Source organism: Peromyscus californicus, unplaced genomic scaffold, assembly GCF_007827085.1.
Source record: "Peromyscus californicus insignis strain IS unplaced genomic scaffold, ASM782708v3 Scaffold_7__1_contigs__length_154581171, whole genome shotgun sequence".
In the NCBI taxonomy this organism is placed as follows: Eukaryota; Metazoa; Chordata; class Mammalia; order Rodentia; family Cricetidae; genus Peromyscus; species Peromyscus californicus.
In genome coordinates this window covers 54,440,755-54,461,126 of record NW_026294595.1, presented here as the reverse complement: position 1 = coordinate 54,461,126, position 20,372 = coordinate 54,440,755, and the positions used below count along the sequence as shown (strand labels likewise).

The window sequence follows — 20,372 nt, the reverse complement described above, 5'->3', positions numbered from 1 at the left end:
ATATAAAACTAATTGTTCTAAATGTTTCTGGGACATTATATACCAGGAACAATATTTTGCATAGTGGCTTCATATTATATTTCACAGTTATGCTCATCTGGGACCCTTGATGTACCTACAAGACACATCCAAGTGTGCCTCACTTCAGAAGCATCCTTATAGCCATCCTAGTGATATTACTGTACTCCTAGGTCATTTCTGATCTTGTCCTTATTTTATTACTAATTTAATTTATTTTTACTGATTCATAAATTAATTATTGAGGTCAAATTCCTGAAATCTGCACCTAACTCCAAGATCTAAAAAAAAAAAAAAAAGAAAAAAAAAACAAGCAAACAAACACAAAAAGACTCCTGGACCCCCTTCCCCCGAAAAAACCTCTCAGGATAATTAAAGAGTTATCATGCTAACCTTTGCTAGAACTTGAAGGAAAATGAGTGGAGGGAAATTAAAGACATATGTCTAAGATAGTAGTAGGTAAGGCACTGTGCTGGGAATAGACTGAACAATCCAGAAGCATTCATTCTGTCTATAGTAGTCTTTCATTGTGACCATGCTGATTTTGGAAATGGTGAGGAAGCCTGTGACAGATGGAAGCAATTGGAGTCCAGCTCAAAGCTGGTTTGAAAGGCATGTCATTTTGTGAGCCCTCCTGTCCTCTTCCTCTCATAGGTCAACACAAGTGAGAAAAATGATAATGTGAGGCATCAAATATGGATGAGCGTATTTGATACCTAATTGATAGTGATAACTAGGTTTTTATCTAGTGAATATAGCCTTGAGCATTCATAACCACTGAGAACAAAATATATAAATACTTTACCCTATTGGGTTAGCAAATGCTCTGTTAATTGGCTGATTCACATTCCTATTCAAAGAGCATCTTGAAATAAATGAAGCTTTTAAATGATACCCCCAGGAAAACTTGGTAAACATTCTGTGCCATTTGCCATAAGATTCTCCAAGTATCTTACAAAAATATTAAAAAGTAAACCTTTAGAAGAGATTAAACCTGTCGCAGAAGCCATAATTCATCCTTCCCTTGGGACTGACTGACTTAAAACAAGGGAACATACTCTGGCTTTGCTGCCTGCTACCCCAGGATGACAACTACCTAACTGCCGTTATCCTGAAGCAGTAGCTTGGACCAACTCCTACTGCACATGAAAGAGCATATCTGCTTTCAAATGTTCCCTCTTGTCAGGGCTTCTATGTCAAGGTCAAGTGAACTAACAGCTGGCTTGTTTCATTCAGCTCTAATGTGACAGGTATCCATGAGATGATGGAATGTATTCAGAAACGAGTGGATCATCTCAGCGAACAGTGTACAGCGCACAAGGAATTGGCTCTTAAGAAACAGCAATTAGCAGCATCCGTGGAAGACTACCTAAGGAAGGTAGTTTCATAAAATAAAATGTAAACTTTTTATTTGGTGCTCATGGATGGTGTTCAGCTGTCATCTGTGAGCACAGTGGGAGGGTGGGGTGTCTCCTTAGACTTCCTCTATATTACACATTAGGTCCTATAATTGGTTTGCATGACTCTAGGTACAGTCCCATATCAGTTGTCATTATCATGGCACAATTGAACAGGAGGACTTCAGACAGACAAATAGTGACCAATAATTATGGGTTATGTGTTTCTGGGAAAAAAGCTGTCATTATTATACTAATTGAACAAAACCAAAGCAAGAGACACAGTCATCCACATAAAAGCATTCATGGGAAAATCCTTTCTGCAGAGTGATAACAGTAACTTTCCATGGAAACATTTGATTTCCCGTCCACTGGTGACACAATGGTTGTGAACCTTGCTGCAGAGGCTGGGTCTCATATATTCAATGATCTTTTCATTTGGTGCAATGAACTCATATACTTGGATGTCTAGAAGTAGAGTTAACAGACTTCACAGAACCTGGCATTCTATAACATCTATTACATCACTTCCCCATTTGTTATTGGGAATGTGAACCTGTCCTGTTGCCTAGGTCCAGGGAGAGTTTGAGCACAGAGGCAGCTGTGGTGTTTCATTCTCTATAGCTCAAGAGTCAAGCTAATTCAGCAATGGCAGAAATCATAGCAGGAATTTAAACAAATGTTGCTTCTTATCTTACAAGCTATGGAGAGAGTGCATTCTACAGAAAGCAAAGAGAGGCAGCAAGTCACTTGAGTGGAATGAAGCCCTTCCAGGGACACCTTAGCCTTTAGTTCTTGTGAGTCAAAGATCAAATCACAATTCCCACAGTTCAACAGTGAAATGATTCAAGCAGGTCCCACTTTTCCTATCATCTGGACAAGGTGTTTCCCAGAGCTCTTTAGCCTTAAGTCCAACAGCCCAGAGGGTATCCTAACACCTCTACTCAGAATGCCTACTCAGATGTGCCAGCAAATTGCTCTCATTCAACCTATAGATGAATTCACCTCTGCCAGTTTGTTGGCAAGTGCATTATCATCTTGTGTAGGTGATACAGAAAAGCTCTTCAAAAGATATGTATGGATGATAGTTTATAGTCATTGCTGTTAATAAAAGAATGTATTCTCATGCATTACTCGTATGGCATCATATGAAGAGGAGCATTATCAAAATATGAAATTCTTCAATATTTAAAGCTATTTTAGATCAAAATTGATACACATTTAAAATGCAATGGTAATGTACGAAATATTTCCTTATATGTGCACTCCTATACATAAGTATATATTATTAAAACTACAATATATTCTCTGTTCCTCAAGGTGGAAATGTCAATTCAGGAAATCAGGCCAGTTCTTTCTAACACATTGGACATTGGTTCCAGCCCTTCTGAGTCAGAGAAGATTTTGAATAAATATCTGGAATTAGATATTCGAGCCAAGGTAAATGAAAGTTATTACTAGGACCATAATGCAATAATTATTTAAAAATAATTTCCAGTGTTATGGAGCTAATCCCAGCTCCCTTGAGAGCTGCAATTCTAAGTTAATGCACAACAGACAATGGCATAAAAACTCACACAGTATTATGTGCATCTAAATTTTTTGTTTGTTTGTTTTTTGTTTTTCGAGACAGGGTTTCTGTGTAACAGTCCTGCCTGTCCTGGAACTTGCTTTGTAGACCAGGCTGGCCTCGAACTCACTCACTGAGATCCTCCTGCCTCTGCCTCCCAAGTGCTAGGATTAAAGACGAGCACCACTACCGCCCGGCTAATGGTGTGTATTTTTGTGTCCATTTATTAGTGCATTTATACTCATTGCAGCTGTGGTTTCATGTCCCTTGCTGACATCTGTTCCTTGCCTAAGAGGTGCTAGCAACTCTCTCTAGGTGCCAGACCAGACAAGGAAAACACTTCTCTAAGACTATTTGTGATTTTCTGCAAGAACAAGTCACGTGATATCCGGAAACGACACTTGTCACCGTACTCTTCAAGGAAGCAAATCAAAACCACATCCTTGCTTCACGCTCTGTATTCAGACATTGAGTGCCCCGCCCCTATTGGCAACATCTCAGGCCCTGCTCTACCCTGTTCTTGAGGTTTGGAGTCAGTGATTCAGCTAGAGCAGCGGATTTCAGCCATCTTGATGCTGCAACCCCTGAATACGGTTCCTCGCGTTGCGGTGACCCACAACCACAGAATTATTTTTGTTGCTATTTCATAACTGTAATTCCATTATTGTTATGAATTGTGACGTAATCTCTGACATATCTGACATATGACCCCTGTGAAAGGGTCAAGCCCACAGGCTGCCCCACAGAATTCAGAAAAGTGAGTACCTTGTCCTTGCTCAGCTGCATCAGCAAGAGCAGCCCTGTGCCTCCAGGTTTGCACAGAAGACCCTCCCTCTACTGCAGACAGGCTTGTTTTCCCTTCTCTCCTTCCAGAATGGGACTTAGAACAAGAACAACAACAACAAATCATCTTTTTTTTTTTGATATTTTAAATGCTTAAGACATGTCTGGAGGCCTTCTCCTTTTTAGAAGCATGAGAGAGAACCCGGGGTGGGGGGACGGGGGGGATGGGGGGAGAAATCCCATGTTCCTCTTTATTCTGCAGTCTGTTGTCACAGAGTGGGGCCGGCAAATTGCAATTCTGTCCAGTCAGTGGGGTTCCTGGAAAGCGTCTAAACACACCTAGGGAAGGTATCCCTTGTGCCACAAATGAGAGCAGGAAAACTTCTCTTTAATTCTGTTCAAATTCCTCGCTTGCTCTCAGGAAATTTTGCAGGGCTCTTTTCTGTGGCCCTTAGTCGTGTATCACTTAATGATGGGGAGACATTCTGGGAAACAAGCATGCCATTACACGATTTGGCCATTGTGTGTGAACATCACGGTGTGCACTTGCACAGGCTTGGGCAGAGCAGGTCAGTCGCTAGACATGGTTCCTTGATGCAGTAGAGAAACATGACCACCATGTTTGAAGCTGCTGCCAGCACAAGCAGGCATACGCTTTTACAGCACATTTTTCCTATGTGTAGAAAAATACTCTAACAATAAAAACATAGTGTAGTAAAAATATGAACCAGTAACGTAGTTAATTAGCAAGCATTATGTGTTGCACATAATTATACGAGTTGCACTTTTATGTGACTGGCAGTAATAAGTTTGTTTATATACCATCAGAATAGACATGCAAGTCGTGTGTTGAGAGGGATCAGAGAGACCAGTTCTCCCTGAGGGCAATTAGCTACGAGTTAAGCACTGTTACGTACTATTAAGAATGCTAATGTTATGACAGGTCTTTACTGTAAGCACCTTTTAATGTTTACTTTCCCTCAAATAAGCTAAGCTACTGGGGGCCAGGCCAGCTGAAGTCTTTGATTGACAGCTGTCAGACACTCCTTTGTGTCCTACTACCTTGAATGGGGGAGCTGTCAGCTGAACAACCCCTCTTTTGGCTACTGGCTAAGGTGTCATCATGGAATCTTGGCTGCTCTAGGCACTTCATGAATATCTTAAAGAAACTAGATTCAGCTACAAGGAACACAGCAATCAAGACTGTGGCTAAAGGCCACAGACTTCCGCTCTAAACCAGTGGTTCTCAACCCGTGGGTTGTGACCCCCCTGGGGGGTCACACAGTCCTTTCACAGGAGTCATGTGTCAGATATTCTGCATATCACATATTTATATCATGCATTATGGTTCATAACAATAGCAAAATTATAGTCATGAGGTAGCAATGCAAGTAATTTCATGGTTGGGGGTCAGCACAACACAAGGAGCTGTCTTAAAGGGTCGCAGCGTCAGGAAGGTTGAGAACCGCTGTGCTCTAGACACCGCTGCTTCAGCTGTACCATCACCAGAAAAACCTCTTTGGAGCGGTACCCTCCCAATGGCCCTACCCAGAGCTTCCCAGAAGGATTCTTTCTACCCTGCACCACTCCACTCAGCCTCCCGGTGGTGGTTCTGAGCCCTGTAACAGCAGTTCTCACAGGTCTAGGAGGAGGAAGAGTACCTCCCCTAGTGACTCAGCAGAAAGCTTGTGAGGCCTTCCCTATCCGAGGTCCTTATAGAAGGCTTGTGATTGGTGGAACAGGAAAGCACACATACCCAGGCTGTCACTGATGGAATGAAGTCCAGGCACCAACATGCCATGCCCCTTTCCTTCTGTGCCAGCAGGCTGCTTGATGCCATTGTGAGCTCAATCTGGGGCTTCTCTCCTTCATGATATCCTCCCCTCCCTGCTGTGCTGCAACAGTAGGCCATCAGAAACTCCTCTCCTGAGTGATCTCAGTTGACTTGTGGTCTCTATCATGGGTAGAACAGCTGGGCTAATCGTACAATGAGCAGGTAAGACCACCTGGTGGCAGAGGCAGAGGCAGCAGCAGCAGCAGCAAAGAAGTGGTAGAACTGAGGAGCTGAGGGCCTGATGTCTGAGCCCGAGTTGTAATAAGTCAGCTAAGAGTTCCACAGCAATACCAACGGTGGAATCTTAGGGTAGCTAGGAAAATTGGAAACTCCCGAGAACCCCAGAGGCAGGGAAGAGCTAGAGGCTGGAGCTGAGAGTTCTAACACTGTAAACCAGGCCTGCTAGAAGAATTCAAGAGCTTCTCCAGGGTTTATGTAACCTACAGCCCCAGCACAACACAGTTCAGGAACTGTAAACCGGCTACTCGGTCTTGATTCTCTAAGCCCCAGAGCAATATGCCTCTACCTTAAGCACTAGAGGCCTTCAGCTTTTGATAGAGTCCAAGGATTGGAGATGGTTTGCAGTTTCAAGTGCCTTTTTTTCCCTTCCTATTTGGAATTCTGCAAGTTATACCTTTCTTTGATTGAGGAAATTCTCAGTACAAGTTCAATTAATAACCGAAATAGATGGATGTGCCGAAGGGTAATGAAATGTGAGTGTTCCTGATTCTCCTGTCAGTTCCTGACCCTGTGTGCTTTGCTTTCATAGGAGGTAGCACACACATTAGAAGCAGCTGCAAAAATCATGACAGAGAAAAATGAACTTGGACTCAACGAAGTGGCATTGCTTTCTTTTCAAATGAAATGGCTAGAAGAAGAATTAAACACACTTGGTCGAAGGATCAGCTACAGGTCACGAGTCCTGCAAACTTATGTGGCATTTCGAAAGTCATCAGAAGAGGTATGGTGTAATGCTGACTTGCTCCAGCAAGATGGCCTCTGTCCATCTTTCTGCTTTCTGTGGGTATAGAAATTCCACCCAAGGGGAGAGTTTGTGTCTCTATCAATGCCTGTATTTATTTATATATCCTTTATTCTTCAAGGCACCGTGCAAAACCCCAAAGAGTAAGTAATTTTTTTTTTTTCAAGACAGGGTTTCTCTGTGTAGCTTTGTGCCTTTCCTGGATCTCGCTTTGGGGACCAGGCTGGCCTCGAACTCACAGAGATCCGCCTACCTCTGCCTCCCGAGTGCTGGGATTAAAGGCGTGCGCCACCACCGCCCGGCAAGAGTAAGTAATTTTATCTAGAATGATATAAATAGAGAAAGACACGGGGATCGCCCAATGACGGAGAAATGGAAGAGATCTACATGAACAGCCTGGTTATGAGTGGGGGTAATGAAGGGTGAGGGTCGAGGGAAAGAGAGCTTGGGGGAGCGGGAGATCCCAGCTGGATCAACAACAGAGAAGGAGAACAAGGAATAGGAGATCATGGTAAATGAAGACCACACGAGAATAGGAAGAAGCAAAGTGCTAGAGAGGCACACAGAAATCCACAAAGATACCCCCACAACAGACTGCTGGCAATGGTCGAGAGACAACCTAAACTGACCTACTCTGGTGATGGGATGGCCAAATACCCTAATTGTCGTGCTAGAAACCCCATCCAACTACTGAGGTATCTGGATGCAGAGATCCATGGCTAGGCCCCGGGTGGATCTCTAGGAGTCCAATTAGCGAGAATGAGGAGGGTTTATATGAGTGAGAATTGTTGAGACCAAGGTTGGATAAAGCACAGGGACAAATAGCCAAACAAATGGAAACACATGAACTATGAACCTATGGCTGAGGGGTCACCAACTGGATCAGGCCCTCTGAATGGGTGAGACAGTTGATTGGCTTGATCTGTTTGGGAGGCATCCAGGCAGTGGGACCAGGTCCTGTGCTCAGTGCATGAGTTGACTGTTTGAAACCTGGGGCCTATGCAGGATCGCTTGGCTCGGCCTGGGAGGAGGGGACTGGACCTACCTGGACTGAGTCGACCAGGTTGATCTCAGTTCACAGGGGAGGCTTTGCCCTGGAGGAGGTGGGAATGGGGGGTGGGCTGGGGGGAAGGTGAGGGGGGCTATAGGAGGGAGAACAAGGGAATCTGTGGCTGATATGTAGAACTGAACTGTATTGCAAAATAAAAATACAAATTAAGAAAAAGATATGTATAAATAATGTATTATAACATGTTTTGAACATCCTTGTAGATACTTATAAAGTACAAAATTATTATGAAAATACTCATCATTTAGATCATAGATCCCTTTGAATATTGACAGTGGAGTAATGTGGTTCTTTTCTTAAGAAGTATTTTATTATTATTATTAATTATGTATATATGTGAGTGTGGGGTTTGTTTGGTTGTGAGTGCAGTGCCCACAGAGGCAAGACAAGAGTGTCAGATTCTCTGAATCTAGAGTTACAGGAGATTGTGAGCTACTTGATGTAGGTGACAGACACCAAACTCAGATCCTCTGTAACATGTAATATGCTCTTGACTGCTGAGCCGTCTTTTCAGCACCAAGCTATGGTTCATCTAAAATAAACAGAACAGGAAGATACTGGAAATCAATTCATTCTTGAACCTATCTTGTTTGATGCCTGGATTCCTTTAATGTTGCCACCAAGCTTCTGGAGCTTTATTTCGACATGCTTATAGTAATCTCTACTATTCCCTCGAATACACTAAGATTACGCCTCTCAGAGGAAAGTCTCTTGAGGGTGGCATCAGTCATAGGAAAGTCTGGAGTTGCTCCTCACTTCATTCTGGCTCCAGGGGACCTTGTATGAATGCTGATAACTCTTCTGTGAAGGGTTCCAGGCACTGTGTTAATGGGAGCATGGTCTACTTAGGAGTACAGGTGTCTAAAGTTAGGTAGCACACTTGGCCTCCGTTTTCTCACTTCTGCCTTCCCGATGACCTCATCCTCTCTTCCTCCCACTGTCCTGACAGTACATCATCCTAACCCGATCTGAAGCCTTGGTGTTAGAGCAGCCGCAAAGAAATGCTTGTTCTCTGCATCATCGTGGCCCAAACTGCGCCTCCTTAGCATCCTGTTAAGTATCTCCTTCTTTGTCCCACTCTGGCATTTGGGTCTGAGATCCTCTGCAGAAATGGAACCTCGGCTTTATAACAACACGTCCTAAAAACCCTACATGTCCTTCAGTGTTCCAACTTTCAATCTTCTTTCCTGTCTGATAGAGCTTTCCGTCCTAATCCTGGCACTCCGGCACTGCTCAAATCTGTCACTTACCTATACTGCTGGCCGCCTTTTTTTTTTTTTTTTTTTTTTTTTTTTTTAATCCCTCATCCGCTCTTGGCTACTCATTCCCATTCTGCTCTGGAAACCAACTCCCTCCCCTCTCCTCTATTTGAACCCTGCCAACTCCTAACACTTGGTCAGTCCAACACTCTTCTCAGCTTCTTTGTGCAAGCTTCCAGGCACTCCTTCAGAAAAGCAGACAATTCTGAGGACTGGTGTGGTTACTAATTTATGGGTTGCTTTCTCTGCTCCCTAGTTTGCTTATATTGCTTAGGGATTCTCAGGTTCCATCTTCAGATCCCAGCTGATGTCTTTGGAATCCAAACACGATGGGAAACGAGACAGTTGAGGCTCACTCTCTGGACTTCCTTCTTTTCGAGGACGTATTGATGTATCACCCATCCCGCTGTGATACAGCCCTGCCTAGCCCTGATCAGTAACAGTCTCTCCCTGGGTAGCCTATCTTCTTTGAAGTCTAGCTTTCAAACCTGCCTTTCCCATTGCTTCTTTCCATGCTTGGTCTATACTTACAGTTTTGTTCTCACCAAATCCATCCCTCCATCATTTCCCTTCCCTTCAGTGTAAATTCTTAGAATGGGAAGATGGCATTCCTCTACCTGCTCATCCTCCATAGATCTCACCCTACTGCGATTCACTTCACTCCCCTGTCAGCCCTGCCATGTGTCGGCTCTCCTTGGCATGATGTGTCTCTTATGAGACACCTACTATGAGAAACTGAAATACGGTATTTTCAGCCCTCATTCTGTTCAAGTTTAACTCAGCTGCCTACTTTTGTCTCCTTTAGTGTTTGTGAAAATTATTGAGGTATACTTTATTTAACATAAAATTCACTGTGTTTCAATGCAGTGATGTTTAGTGTATTTATGGAACTGTACAACCATTGAAGCATGCCAGTTTTAGTATTGTCCCAACTCTTTATGAAGAGCCTTAGTGGATGTTTTAGTCGGTCCTGAGTTCAGTATCTTCTCTAATCCATTTCTCAGTGAGCACTTACTTTGCGTCAGGACCCATGCTTTAATTCCTGATTTCGTTGTGGTTCTTGTTTCTGTGTCTTAGTTACCCAGTATTATCATCATTTTACAAATGAAGCAAACTGAGGCTTGGAGAAGTTAGGTGTACCTTGTCAGGCAGCTAATAAACATCACAGCTTCCGTCACCCTTTCCATTCCTGTTTCAAAGGCTGCTCTTCCTTATGATGACCTCAGAGATTTCTGCATACCTCTTCCTCTCAATTTGCTCTGGTGTTTGCCTCGTCCAAGCCTCCATCACTTGACCACTATGGGCTGCATCAAACTGGTGAGAATGTGTCAGGATTCTGCTGGCTACAGTGAAACTTCCTGCCCAGCCTTATCCCAGTACAAGCGTCTGCCTGGACTCCTCGCCAGTCAGCTGAGCAGTCTGCACCCCGTTCACACTGACAGCACGCATTTCCCCTGATGCAGCCAGTGCTTCCCCTCGTGGGCTTTTACACCAGTTCCTTCCATCTGCAACCTCCTCCCTTCCCTCTTTACCCTAGAAAGTGACAGACCAAATGTCACACGCTGGGGTGTTTTTCTGAACTTACTCCACGCAGAGCTGGTGTCTCTTTCCCATCCCTATAATGCACCAGGTGTGTGCACAAACATACCTTTGTTCTAACAATTTGCTTATTGGCCTTTTTCTCCCAGAACTAACTTTGGTCTCCAAGGAAATAAACGATTCTTAGTAGGGTATCTTAGAATGCTCCATGGACATGACAGCCTTTTGTGTAGTTCACTAGGGGTAAATAGAAGAAAGTTAAGGAAAAGATGGTGTGTGCCTAGGAAACAGTCATCAGCAGGGCAAGAAGAATATGGAAATCAGGAAAGCACCTCTGACGCTGAGCTAGTGCTGACTGTCCTGAATTCATTTCAACTAAGAATGATCTTAAAACCTTCGAAGTATAGAGACTACTGCCTGAAATTTCATACAGTGTTTCCATGGCTTTTGTAACTTGTGAGTTCCCCAGTCTTGTCTTATTAGTCATTAAATATTATCTAAAAGGCATACAAATTAGTTCCAAATGCTTTCTACTAATTCTGTATCACCCCATGACTTGTTAATCTATAGTTACACATTTGATTGTATATTAACTCTGCTCAGGAGGGTAATTTAAAATAATTGAGTACTGCTAACATTGGTTAGAAAATGCTAAAATGTAGTTCTAGGGAGGCAAAGTAGTATGTCTTAATAAGATTAGCTTGTGAAGGTATTTAATATTAATGTTCCCACAGAAAATTTGTCATTATTTGTACCCTTTCGTTTCAGTTCATCATGATTAAAAATAAATTGTGCAGTGGAGTGCTCAGTCACAAATGGGTATATACCTCACCCACCCCCTCCCAATGCATGAAGGGTGAGGAGAGATCATAAGAGACAGGGGTCAGGGAGACCTGTAGGAGAACAGTGTCCTTTGGACATGACAGGACCACTGTACTCATGAACTCACAGTAGTCTGTAGAATCAAGCCAGTCAATGTTCTAGCATGGGGGCATGGGGAGGACTCATGAGCTCCTACCTCTGCCTGAGGAGCTATTGATAGGTGATGGCTACTGGGGTGGGGGGAGAGTCGGTTTTCTTTTTATTTATTACTGTATTGTATTGTATTGTATTGCATATGTACGTGCATGGCTGTTTTACCAGCATGTATCCCTGTGCATCTCCTGTATGCTGGGTATCTATGGAGGTCAGTGAGGGCATAAGATCCCCTGTAACTGGAGCTACAGATGACTGAGAGCTGCCTCATGAGTGCTGGGAATTGGACCTGAGTCCTGTGGAAGAGCAGCCATTGTTCTTAACCACTGAGCCATCCCTATAGCCCTGGGTCAGTTTTCTTTAAGCGTAGGTAGCTGGTAGGTTGACCATGTTCCAGTGGATGGTCCCATGCCCATGAGCATATATATATATATGTGTGTGTGTGTGTGTGTGTGTGTGTGTGTAGCACTAATTGGACTCAGTAGATTATATTTATAAAACAAAGATGAGGAAAAGAGTTGGGAGGGGCAGGGGAGACAGGGCCAGATCTGGGAAAATTAGAGAAGTTGGTGGTAAATATGATCAAAGCAGATTGTATTAAATTCTAAAATATTAATAAAATATTACATTAAAAATAAATGAATAATATTGTAATATGCTGAGTACTAATTGTCTTTTGCTACATTACTTTTTTCCTGATTTGCATTCCTTGATTTTTATTTGTGCTTTTTTATTATAAAACTCAGTTTTAAACAGAGCAGGCACCTGATCTCTGAAATAAATTATTCTTTTTTTTTTTTTTTTTTTTGGTTTTTTCGAGACAGGGTTTCTCTGTGTAGCTTTGCGCCTTTCCTGGATCTCGCTCTGTAGACCAGGCTGGCCTCGAACTCACAGAGATCCGCCTGCCTCTGCCTCCCGAGTGCTGGGATTAAAGGCGTGCGCCACCACCGCCCGGCGAAATAAATTATTCTAATTGTAAAATGTACATAAAAATAATGTGGGGTACAATAAATATTTCTGATTGGCAATAAATTTATCAACTCACTTTGCTACCCAGAGGAAGTCCTGTCTGTCAGTTATGAAAGCAGATTTTCATGTTTTTCAGTAACTTGAAAATAGTCAATAGTTATTGAAAGAATACTGAAAAACATAGTTTCAGTTCAATTTTATACAGTCTTCACATGGAATCTGTGTTCTTTTTGTTTAAAAGATTTCTTAACTCTCGTCTGCCTCCTCCTTGTTTTAGGTGAAGGAGCAGCTTCAGAGACTAAAGGAATTTTATCAGATCGAAATCCCTCAGAGAGAACAAGAGGATGCTGAAGTCAAGCACCGCTCCGACTCTGCTGAGAGGCGATGGCAGCTGTTTTTAAAGAAGAGCTTTTTGACCCAAGACTTAGGGCTTGAGTTCCTTAACTTAATAAGTATGGTGAGAATAACATTAAGTGAGCCAATGCCTTTTTAGATATTATCCTCAAAGTCAAACTCAGACATTCAAAAGTTCAACTTGTCCATTAATCAGCAGTGCTGGCAGAGGGTGGTCTTTTCAACTTCACTCAAGCTAGGCTAGTTCTAAAGCCCGACATTTATAAGCCTTGTGGTCGCAGAGCCCTTGAATCACAAGAAAGCCATTTTAGCTGTTCTGATTCAAAATGCTATTATGTAGAGTCCTTAGAAGTCTATCCCAAAGTTTTGAGTTATGTTGACAGCAAGGTCAACAAGGACCAAAGACAATAATGGTGATAAATCTTTGTTCTAAAGACTTTCTTCTCATTTTAACAGATCCCTTTTAAACTATAATTTTTAATTAGCTTACAAAGTAGCAGGTTTCCAAAGATTGATTTTATTTGCTTGAAACTACTTCCAACCCTCTCTTCTCACTACTTCCCCATTCCCATCCCGGCTTCAATCACTGCACTTTCAGTATTCCCTCCCTCCGTGTTCACATTGCATGTGTTCTATTTCTCCCCCTTGACACCTCCTCTTCTCCGAATCCTTGGAGAACAAAGCTCCACAGCATTTAGAGCTACAGCCAACACCTGGCTTTCCTGAGTTAAATAGGCAAACTATCCTAGAACCTTTATGTCTACTGTTGCCTATAGAATGCCTACAACATTGTTAGTTCACTTCTCCCTCAGAACCTCATGAATTTTCCCAATGAAACCAGCTCATTTTATTGTTGGAAAAATGCTAGCTGTTAAAAAGAATGTTTTTTTAAATGTTAAACAAGTCCATCTTCATATCTAGTTCTGAGCCTCTGTAGCTACACAGGCACAAAACGATGTGTAGGTAATTTCTCTTACATATGAAATTCTTTCCAACATTGAAAGCAGTGGCTATGTTTAATATGAGTCTCTTCTACAACTACACATTTACAAATTTGTCATTTGGGATGTAGTTTAATTTCTTCTTCCAGGCTGATCTGCTTTGCCAAGATTTTCTCCTTGCTAAACCCATTCATGAAATGAAATCAGAAGCTGAACTACAATCAACCAGGCATTTTTCTTGTAGTTGAGACATGAGGGGCAAACCCTTTAAGCAATAACCTCTCCTTGCTGTTCTCTTACTAGAGTAGTGATGCAGTGCCACTCACATGACCTTCTTATCCTAGATTCAGTCTAGATCGGCTGTTCGGCTTTGTCATGAAGATTGCAGGCCTGTATATTTCTTGCCTGATTTCATTTGGCCTTAGCCTACGATTCATTCTGTTAAACTAATTTGGGTCTATTAACTGTTTCTCTTGGGTTTCATTCTGTAGATTTATCAAGCCAATCTTTTATAGCTATAATTACTTCTTTAGCAAAAATGTCTAAAAGGAAGATTGGCATCCCAGCTCCTGAGGTAATCTATTGACTAACAGTTTAAAAAAAAAAACCCATTAATGCTTTCAATATGTCTCACTCTAATCAGCACTGCACACGCGCGCGCGCACACACACACACATACACACACACACACACACACACACACACACACACACACACACACACACACAACTCCATAATGAAAAACTTCCTCAAATAAGATACCCAAAGGGCTTACTCCCCTGTACCCTGTATGGTACTTAGCTATGGTTTGGCAAAACTCCTCTGAGTCCCGGTGATTGAAGCATTCTTCTCAAATACTCCAGTGCTCTGTAAGCAATATCTAACCCCTCTGACTGTCAATGTGAAACTTATTAATCTGTATAGTGAATCACTCCCATTTGAGAATCAGGCCATTTTCCTTTCTCTAATAGTCTAGACCTTGTTTCTAGAGATGTTTAAGAATGGCTGACATTTGCCATTTTCTTGAGAGCTGGGATATGAATCTGGAGACAGAAATCACTTGCCAGAATCAGATTTGAATGCCCTCATCTATTTGACCTACAATCATCTTTTTTTTTCAACTTTTGTTGTTTGAAGAACATTAGTGATCAGCCTGTGTAGAATTAAAACATTCATTAAATGCTTATAAAATAGATACCACCCTCATTAAACATCAGAAAAAATATTAAGCAATTTATCCATGTTCCTATATTATACAGGTGGTTTAATATACAAATACTAAGTTATTTTTCATTTGAAACATTGACTCAGTCTATTTTTTACCTTTTACATATTTGCTTGTCTTAGTATATCTCCTTTCATCTCTAATTTATATTTTTAATTTATATTACAAGGGAATTAAGTTATTTGCAAATTGTGTATTTTTGTGTAGTCCTTTAATTGCTGGATTTTAGAAATCCTTTCAGTTCTGGAAATTTCAGGTGGTTTTAAAATGAGACATAGCTGTTGAGGTTTTCTTTCACATTCACACTTTCTTGGACCATACTAATCTAGGGTGTCTAGAGGGTGACCCCTCCGTTACCTCTGTTACCTGCATCTAGAGGTGTTTCTGATGTAGAGTTTTTCCTCTTGCCTTTTGATCTGCAGTCCTGTCTTTTATCCTGGTTGGTGAATCCTTAGCAAGTGTCACTCCTGTATGAGTAATCAGATAGTATTGTCTTCTTGTGGAATGGGTTGCAACAAGAAATGGAACCAAACTCATGTCTTGAATCTCTGTAAAAATTAGCAGGCTATGATGAAGTCCCAACAGACTGACCCTGGAAATAGCCCATATCTTCCCACTACTTCTTGATAGTCTTGAATCTTCACTTCCACGTTGTTAATCTTTTCAATAGTCAAGTGATAAGTTCTTTATTGATAAAATATTCAGTCGACTTAAAAACTAACTTTATTGATGTATCGACATTCTGATAGGTGAAATTGCTGATGAGGATGATTTTCTTCTTCCTAGCTGTACGTCATTAGTCTTGCAAGTGCAGATTTTTAATGTGTCATGGTGAGGGGCTTGGTTGATCGTAGACAGATGGAAGCTGCCTCTTTCTGTCGAGTTGAGCGTGTTTCTGTGATTGATATCTTTGAAGCTTGAAATTCAGTTTTTTTCCATCGAAAGTTTGTCTGAATCAGATTAATTGACTTTGGCCAGAATTCTGGCAATGAACATGCCAACTTATTAATTTACAGTGGTGAGGACTGAGAATTCTGTCAAGTATTAGCCTTCTTGCTACCAGGCATCCAAAAAGCAAGAGATCAGAGTACAATACATGAGGAATGAATATAAATGTAAAACAAATGGATAATTTAATGCTTTTTTTAGAGTGCATTACCACAAAATTTTCCATGGGCTATACTGAAGTAAAATGAGGACAATGTTTACCAAATAGACTAAAGGCAAATTATTGATCTCCTGGAATGGACAAAATACTAACTCTGCCAAATACAGAATCACTTCGTATATCCTGCTGGCTAGCCCTCAACAAGTCTTATGATAGCTTGCCTCTTCTAGACCTTACTCAGACCACTGTACCTTTATGACTGTAGTCACCATCAATAAAATACAATTCCCAGTTAATATTACATTGAGGAATATTTTATACTTTAATAGCTTCTTAATAAAATGTAAAAGATACCCCAACTTCAATTATATCATATATAAAAATATAGTGTAGAGTTATTCCCAGTATAGTTGTCTAATGTCTTTAATGATTTATTAACTTTTATAAACCATGATTACAGAACATATCATTTTATTATTAGATTCCCCCAGCCCAAAGCCACTAAAATACTACTGAGGTCTTTAAAGATCCTCCACCTGATGTCCAAGCAGAGAATATAGGTCTAAACACATGACTGTGCCTCTGCACACGAGCTCAGGTTTATCAGTCTAAATTGTATCCTGCTTTCGTGTGATGAAGTACTTGCCAACTAAAATAGATGAATGCAAAAGAAAAATGTATCTCTTAGGAAAGAAAGCTATTACATGGATTATTAATTCAACAGGCAAAAGAGAGTGAGATACTAAATGTTAAAAATGAAATGCACATTGTGAAGGACATCATGGAAAAACAAACAACCGGAAGGGAAGAACTCAGCCATCTTCGAATGGCATGGTACCTCAAAGCCACAGAAGGCAAGCCTGTGAGACAGAAGTGGGAAACATTCAAAGAGAAACTTAAAAAGGTAAGGAGATGGGCTGGTCAATGGCTCAGTGGTAGGATGACTACCTGGCGTACATGAAGCTCTGGGTTTGAACCCTAGCACCCAAACAAGCAAAAAGGAATGTAGAATGTTACCTTTCAAAGAATCAGTTCTGACACATGCAATGTGATAGAGCCTCAAAGCCAAGTGAAATGATCCAACACAAAATGAGAGACATTGTGTGGTTCTGCTTATTTGCAAGCCAAATTCACAGAGACAAAGATCAGGATGGATGCTACCCAGGGATGCAAGAGGGAAAGAGGGAATGGGGAGTTGTTTAACAGGTTCAGAGTTCCTGTTCATGGGGATGAAAGCAGTCTGTAGGAGGATAATGTGATAGTTGTATACGTATGTCTTGATGACACTTCATTGTACACTTAGAAACGGTGAAAATTGTGCCTTTTGTTATATGTTACCATGGTTAAAAAAAAAACCAAAAAAACATAAAAATCACAGGAAATTAAGGACCTTATGTGACCTCACTGGTGAGGGTCAGTGTTGGCAGGGATTGAAGAGCTTAATGGCACACCATGTCACCACTGAAGTATCCACGTGTGCTGAATTATCAGAAACACATTCGTAATTGCCAATGTCTGTTTCAGACTACTCACAATGTAAAACTTCTTCATGAAGTTCTTCTGCCCGTCTCTGCACTTGACCTTGGAGGGAGCCTCCAGACTATGTCAGATCTGCAAAGAAGATGGAATGCCATGAAGCCTCAGCTTCAGGTGAAGATGTGAATGCATGGGTTTGGGTGAATGAAAAAAATCTCTCCAAGCTTCCCAGTTCCAGTTTGCCTTATAAACTTCCTTTTCCTTTAACAAAAGCACTCTTTTGGTCTAAAAAGCCCTTGTAACAACACATTTTCTTACTGTTCCCATATGAATCCTGAATATATTTTCATCTTACATGAATTTAACTTATATTTCTAATTAATTTATTAGTGCATTTATCATAAAGTCACTATTTTCTTAGGGAGTGTTTTAAATTAAGGCATCTCAGAACAAAATCAACAACCTCTGACCTAGAAGCTCTATCATCATTGGTACCCAAATCACTGTCACCCCAGCATCCCAGCTCCTACCTCATTCCCTTCCTGATATTTTTTTTTCTGTTGGCTCCATTCACTCTCCAAGGAAGCTCTCTGGATGTGGGAGATAAAATCATGGGTCAGTCTCAGGCCCTTGCCTCCGCATCCTCTACTCCATCCCTGTCACTCCTGGACACAACTGCCAACGCTGGTTAACTGTCAGAGTGCCCTATGTGGTTTAGGTTATTTACTTGTTTATTTGTTTATTTATTTGGTTTTTTCAGACAGGGTCTTATGTAGCCCAGGCTAACTTCAAACTTGCTATATAGCCAAGGGTGACCTTGAACACTTGATCTTTTTATCTCTACCTTCTAAGACATAACTCACAAGCACACACTATTGGATTGGAGTGTTTTGTTAAAAGATTAAGATGCATCCATTTGTTACCACTTAATATGTATTGACTTTAAGGGATTCCAGAGTTAGATGTTTGGAGATTCCTTTGGGAAATACCTACTTGTTCTGTTAAAGCAAAACATATATGAAATATAATCACTACACTCTATGTGCACATACACATACATATACATATATAGCATCATTATCCACAGCAAACTCTTCTGTTCAAGCTCTCATTAATTATTACTAGCCCATTTGACCACATCCTGTATGGTATACATCCACATCTTTTGGTGCATGTTTGTATGGATGGATGAGTTCTTAACTGAGAGCCATGGCTAAGGTTATTTAGCTCTGCCATCATGATATGCCCCATTTATATGGGGTCCATATACTTGATTTGAACTTGACAATCTTATGCAAGTCAGTCTTCTGAAAATTATCTCCTTAGCCTACAGCATTTCCTTTACTTTTTCCTTTGATATGAGATCTGCTCCTAGGATAGCAGTAGAATTCTCTTTAAGTAATCTGCCCTTTGCAAGCTCTCCTCTGGGGTCTGGATTCCTATACGGGATGTCTGAGCAGTGCTGACTAAAAGGGAAAGGCAGTTTATCCCTTCTCCGTGCGGTGGCTATTTGTGGATTATGGCCTGACTGCTTTGAAGCGGTGTGTCTTGTGTGCCGTTCAGCTGGTGGTTCATTCTGATCATTCCTTCATCACAGAGCACAAGTAATTCCCCTGATGTATTTTTATACTTATCTTCTCGGTGTCCTTATCATACCACACAATCCTACTCTATATTAAATTTCAGAAAAACGATATTTACTTAGCTGGAGCCCAGTACATTTGGTATATCACAGACACACATGGCTTTCCATTTTACCATCTATCTTTGAAACACCTGCTTCCCCCCGCCATGTTGCTTATAAAGTTCTGAGAAGATAAGAACTGAACAATGTGTCTCAATAGCTCCATCATTAAGCACAGAATCTGGATTTTGAGAAGGCTCCTAAGGACCTGTTAGCAAATGAGAGAATGACTCATTATTTAGATAATCAGATTCTTCGCTGTGAAATGAAAACTCGAAGCCACACCTTTTGCATTGCTTTCGTGCTTTTTAGCAACTGCATGACGAGGTTCAGCATATCATGAAAGAATGGGAAGTGTTAAGTGGTCAGGGAGCCCCTCCGAAGGAGAAGTCTGAACAACTGAAGGACCTTATTCATCTCCATGAGAGACAGCGAGAGCGAATCCAGGATTACGAGGAAATCCTGTACAAGACAATCCAGTTCCACCAAGTCAAGGAGGAAGTAAGTCTTACTCTGGTTGTCTGAAGGTTGCAGGATTTTACGAGATTAAATTAAAATGTTGTTATTATGCAATAAATGAGAACCAAATTGCCTGTCTTGGCCTAAGAGGCTTGTCCACCCCGATGGTTAATTTATCTCGCACTGTACCTCTCTCCTGCTTCATGCTCCAGCCAGGCTGTGCTCTTCCTTGTTCTTTGAATACAGCTCTTACATTCCTCCTTCTAAGCCTTGACTGTCCACTTGGCATTTCCTGACAGATCCTCCTCTTCTCTATGTTAGAATAAACCTCGTGCTTCCTTCCAGCAACCTGTCCCTTCCCTGCAGTGATTCTCTATTCTGAACTCCCACAACAATCACTAGTCCTTATATCTAGCACCTCTAGATCATGACTGCTATTTTTTTTTATGAAACTAGATTTTATTTTCCCAACTCAAGCGTTAGCTCTTGGGAGGAAGAGTGCTCAAAACCAAGTTCTTTCTTTCTTTTATTTTATTTTTTCATCTCAAGAGCCTGTCAGCATGGAGTGCTCAATACATACCATTTATTGGTTATGTCCTGGTGACTCACAACCATCTATAATGCTAGGTCAGAGATTCCAGCGCCCTCTTCTGGCCTCTGAGTAACTGGATGCCTTTGGTACAGAGACATGTGTGCAGGCAAAAATACTCACACATGTTAATAGGAAAAT

At 41.3% G+C, this 20,372-nt stretch overlaps 1 protein-coding gene across 4 annotated transcripts in view; it reads left to right on the top strand.

Moving 5' to 3' along the window:
• The window catches only part of Ccdc141 (coiled-coil domain containing 141), a 164,301-nt gene that overhangs the window by 110,556 nt on the left and 33,373 nt on the right, over positions 1–20,372 (top strand). For all 4 annotated transcript variants that reach the window (XM_052724418.1, XM_052724419.1, XM_052724417.1 and 1 more), the window contains 7 exons: positions 1,255–1,396; positions 2,736–2,855; positions 6,372–6,563; positions 12,673–12,852; positions 16,748–16,927; positions 17,548–17,673; positions 19,496–19,684. In XM_052724418.1, coding sequence (XP_052580378.1) covers positions 1,255–1,396; positions 2,736–2,855; positions 6,372–6,563; positions 12,673–12,852; positions 16,748–16,927; positions 17,548–17,673; positions 19,496–19,684 — 1,129 coding nt within the window. The remainder of the gene's footprint in view (positions 1–1,254; positions 1,397–2,735; positions 2,856–6,371; positions 6,564–12,672; positions 12,853–16,747; positions 16,928–17,547; positions 17,674–19,495; positions 19,685–20,372) is intronic.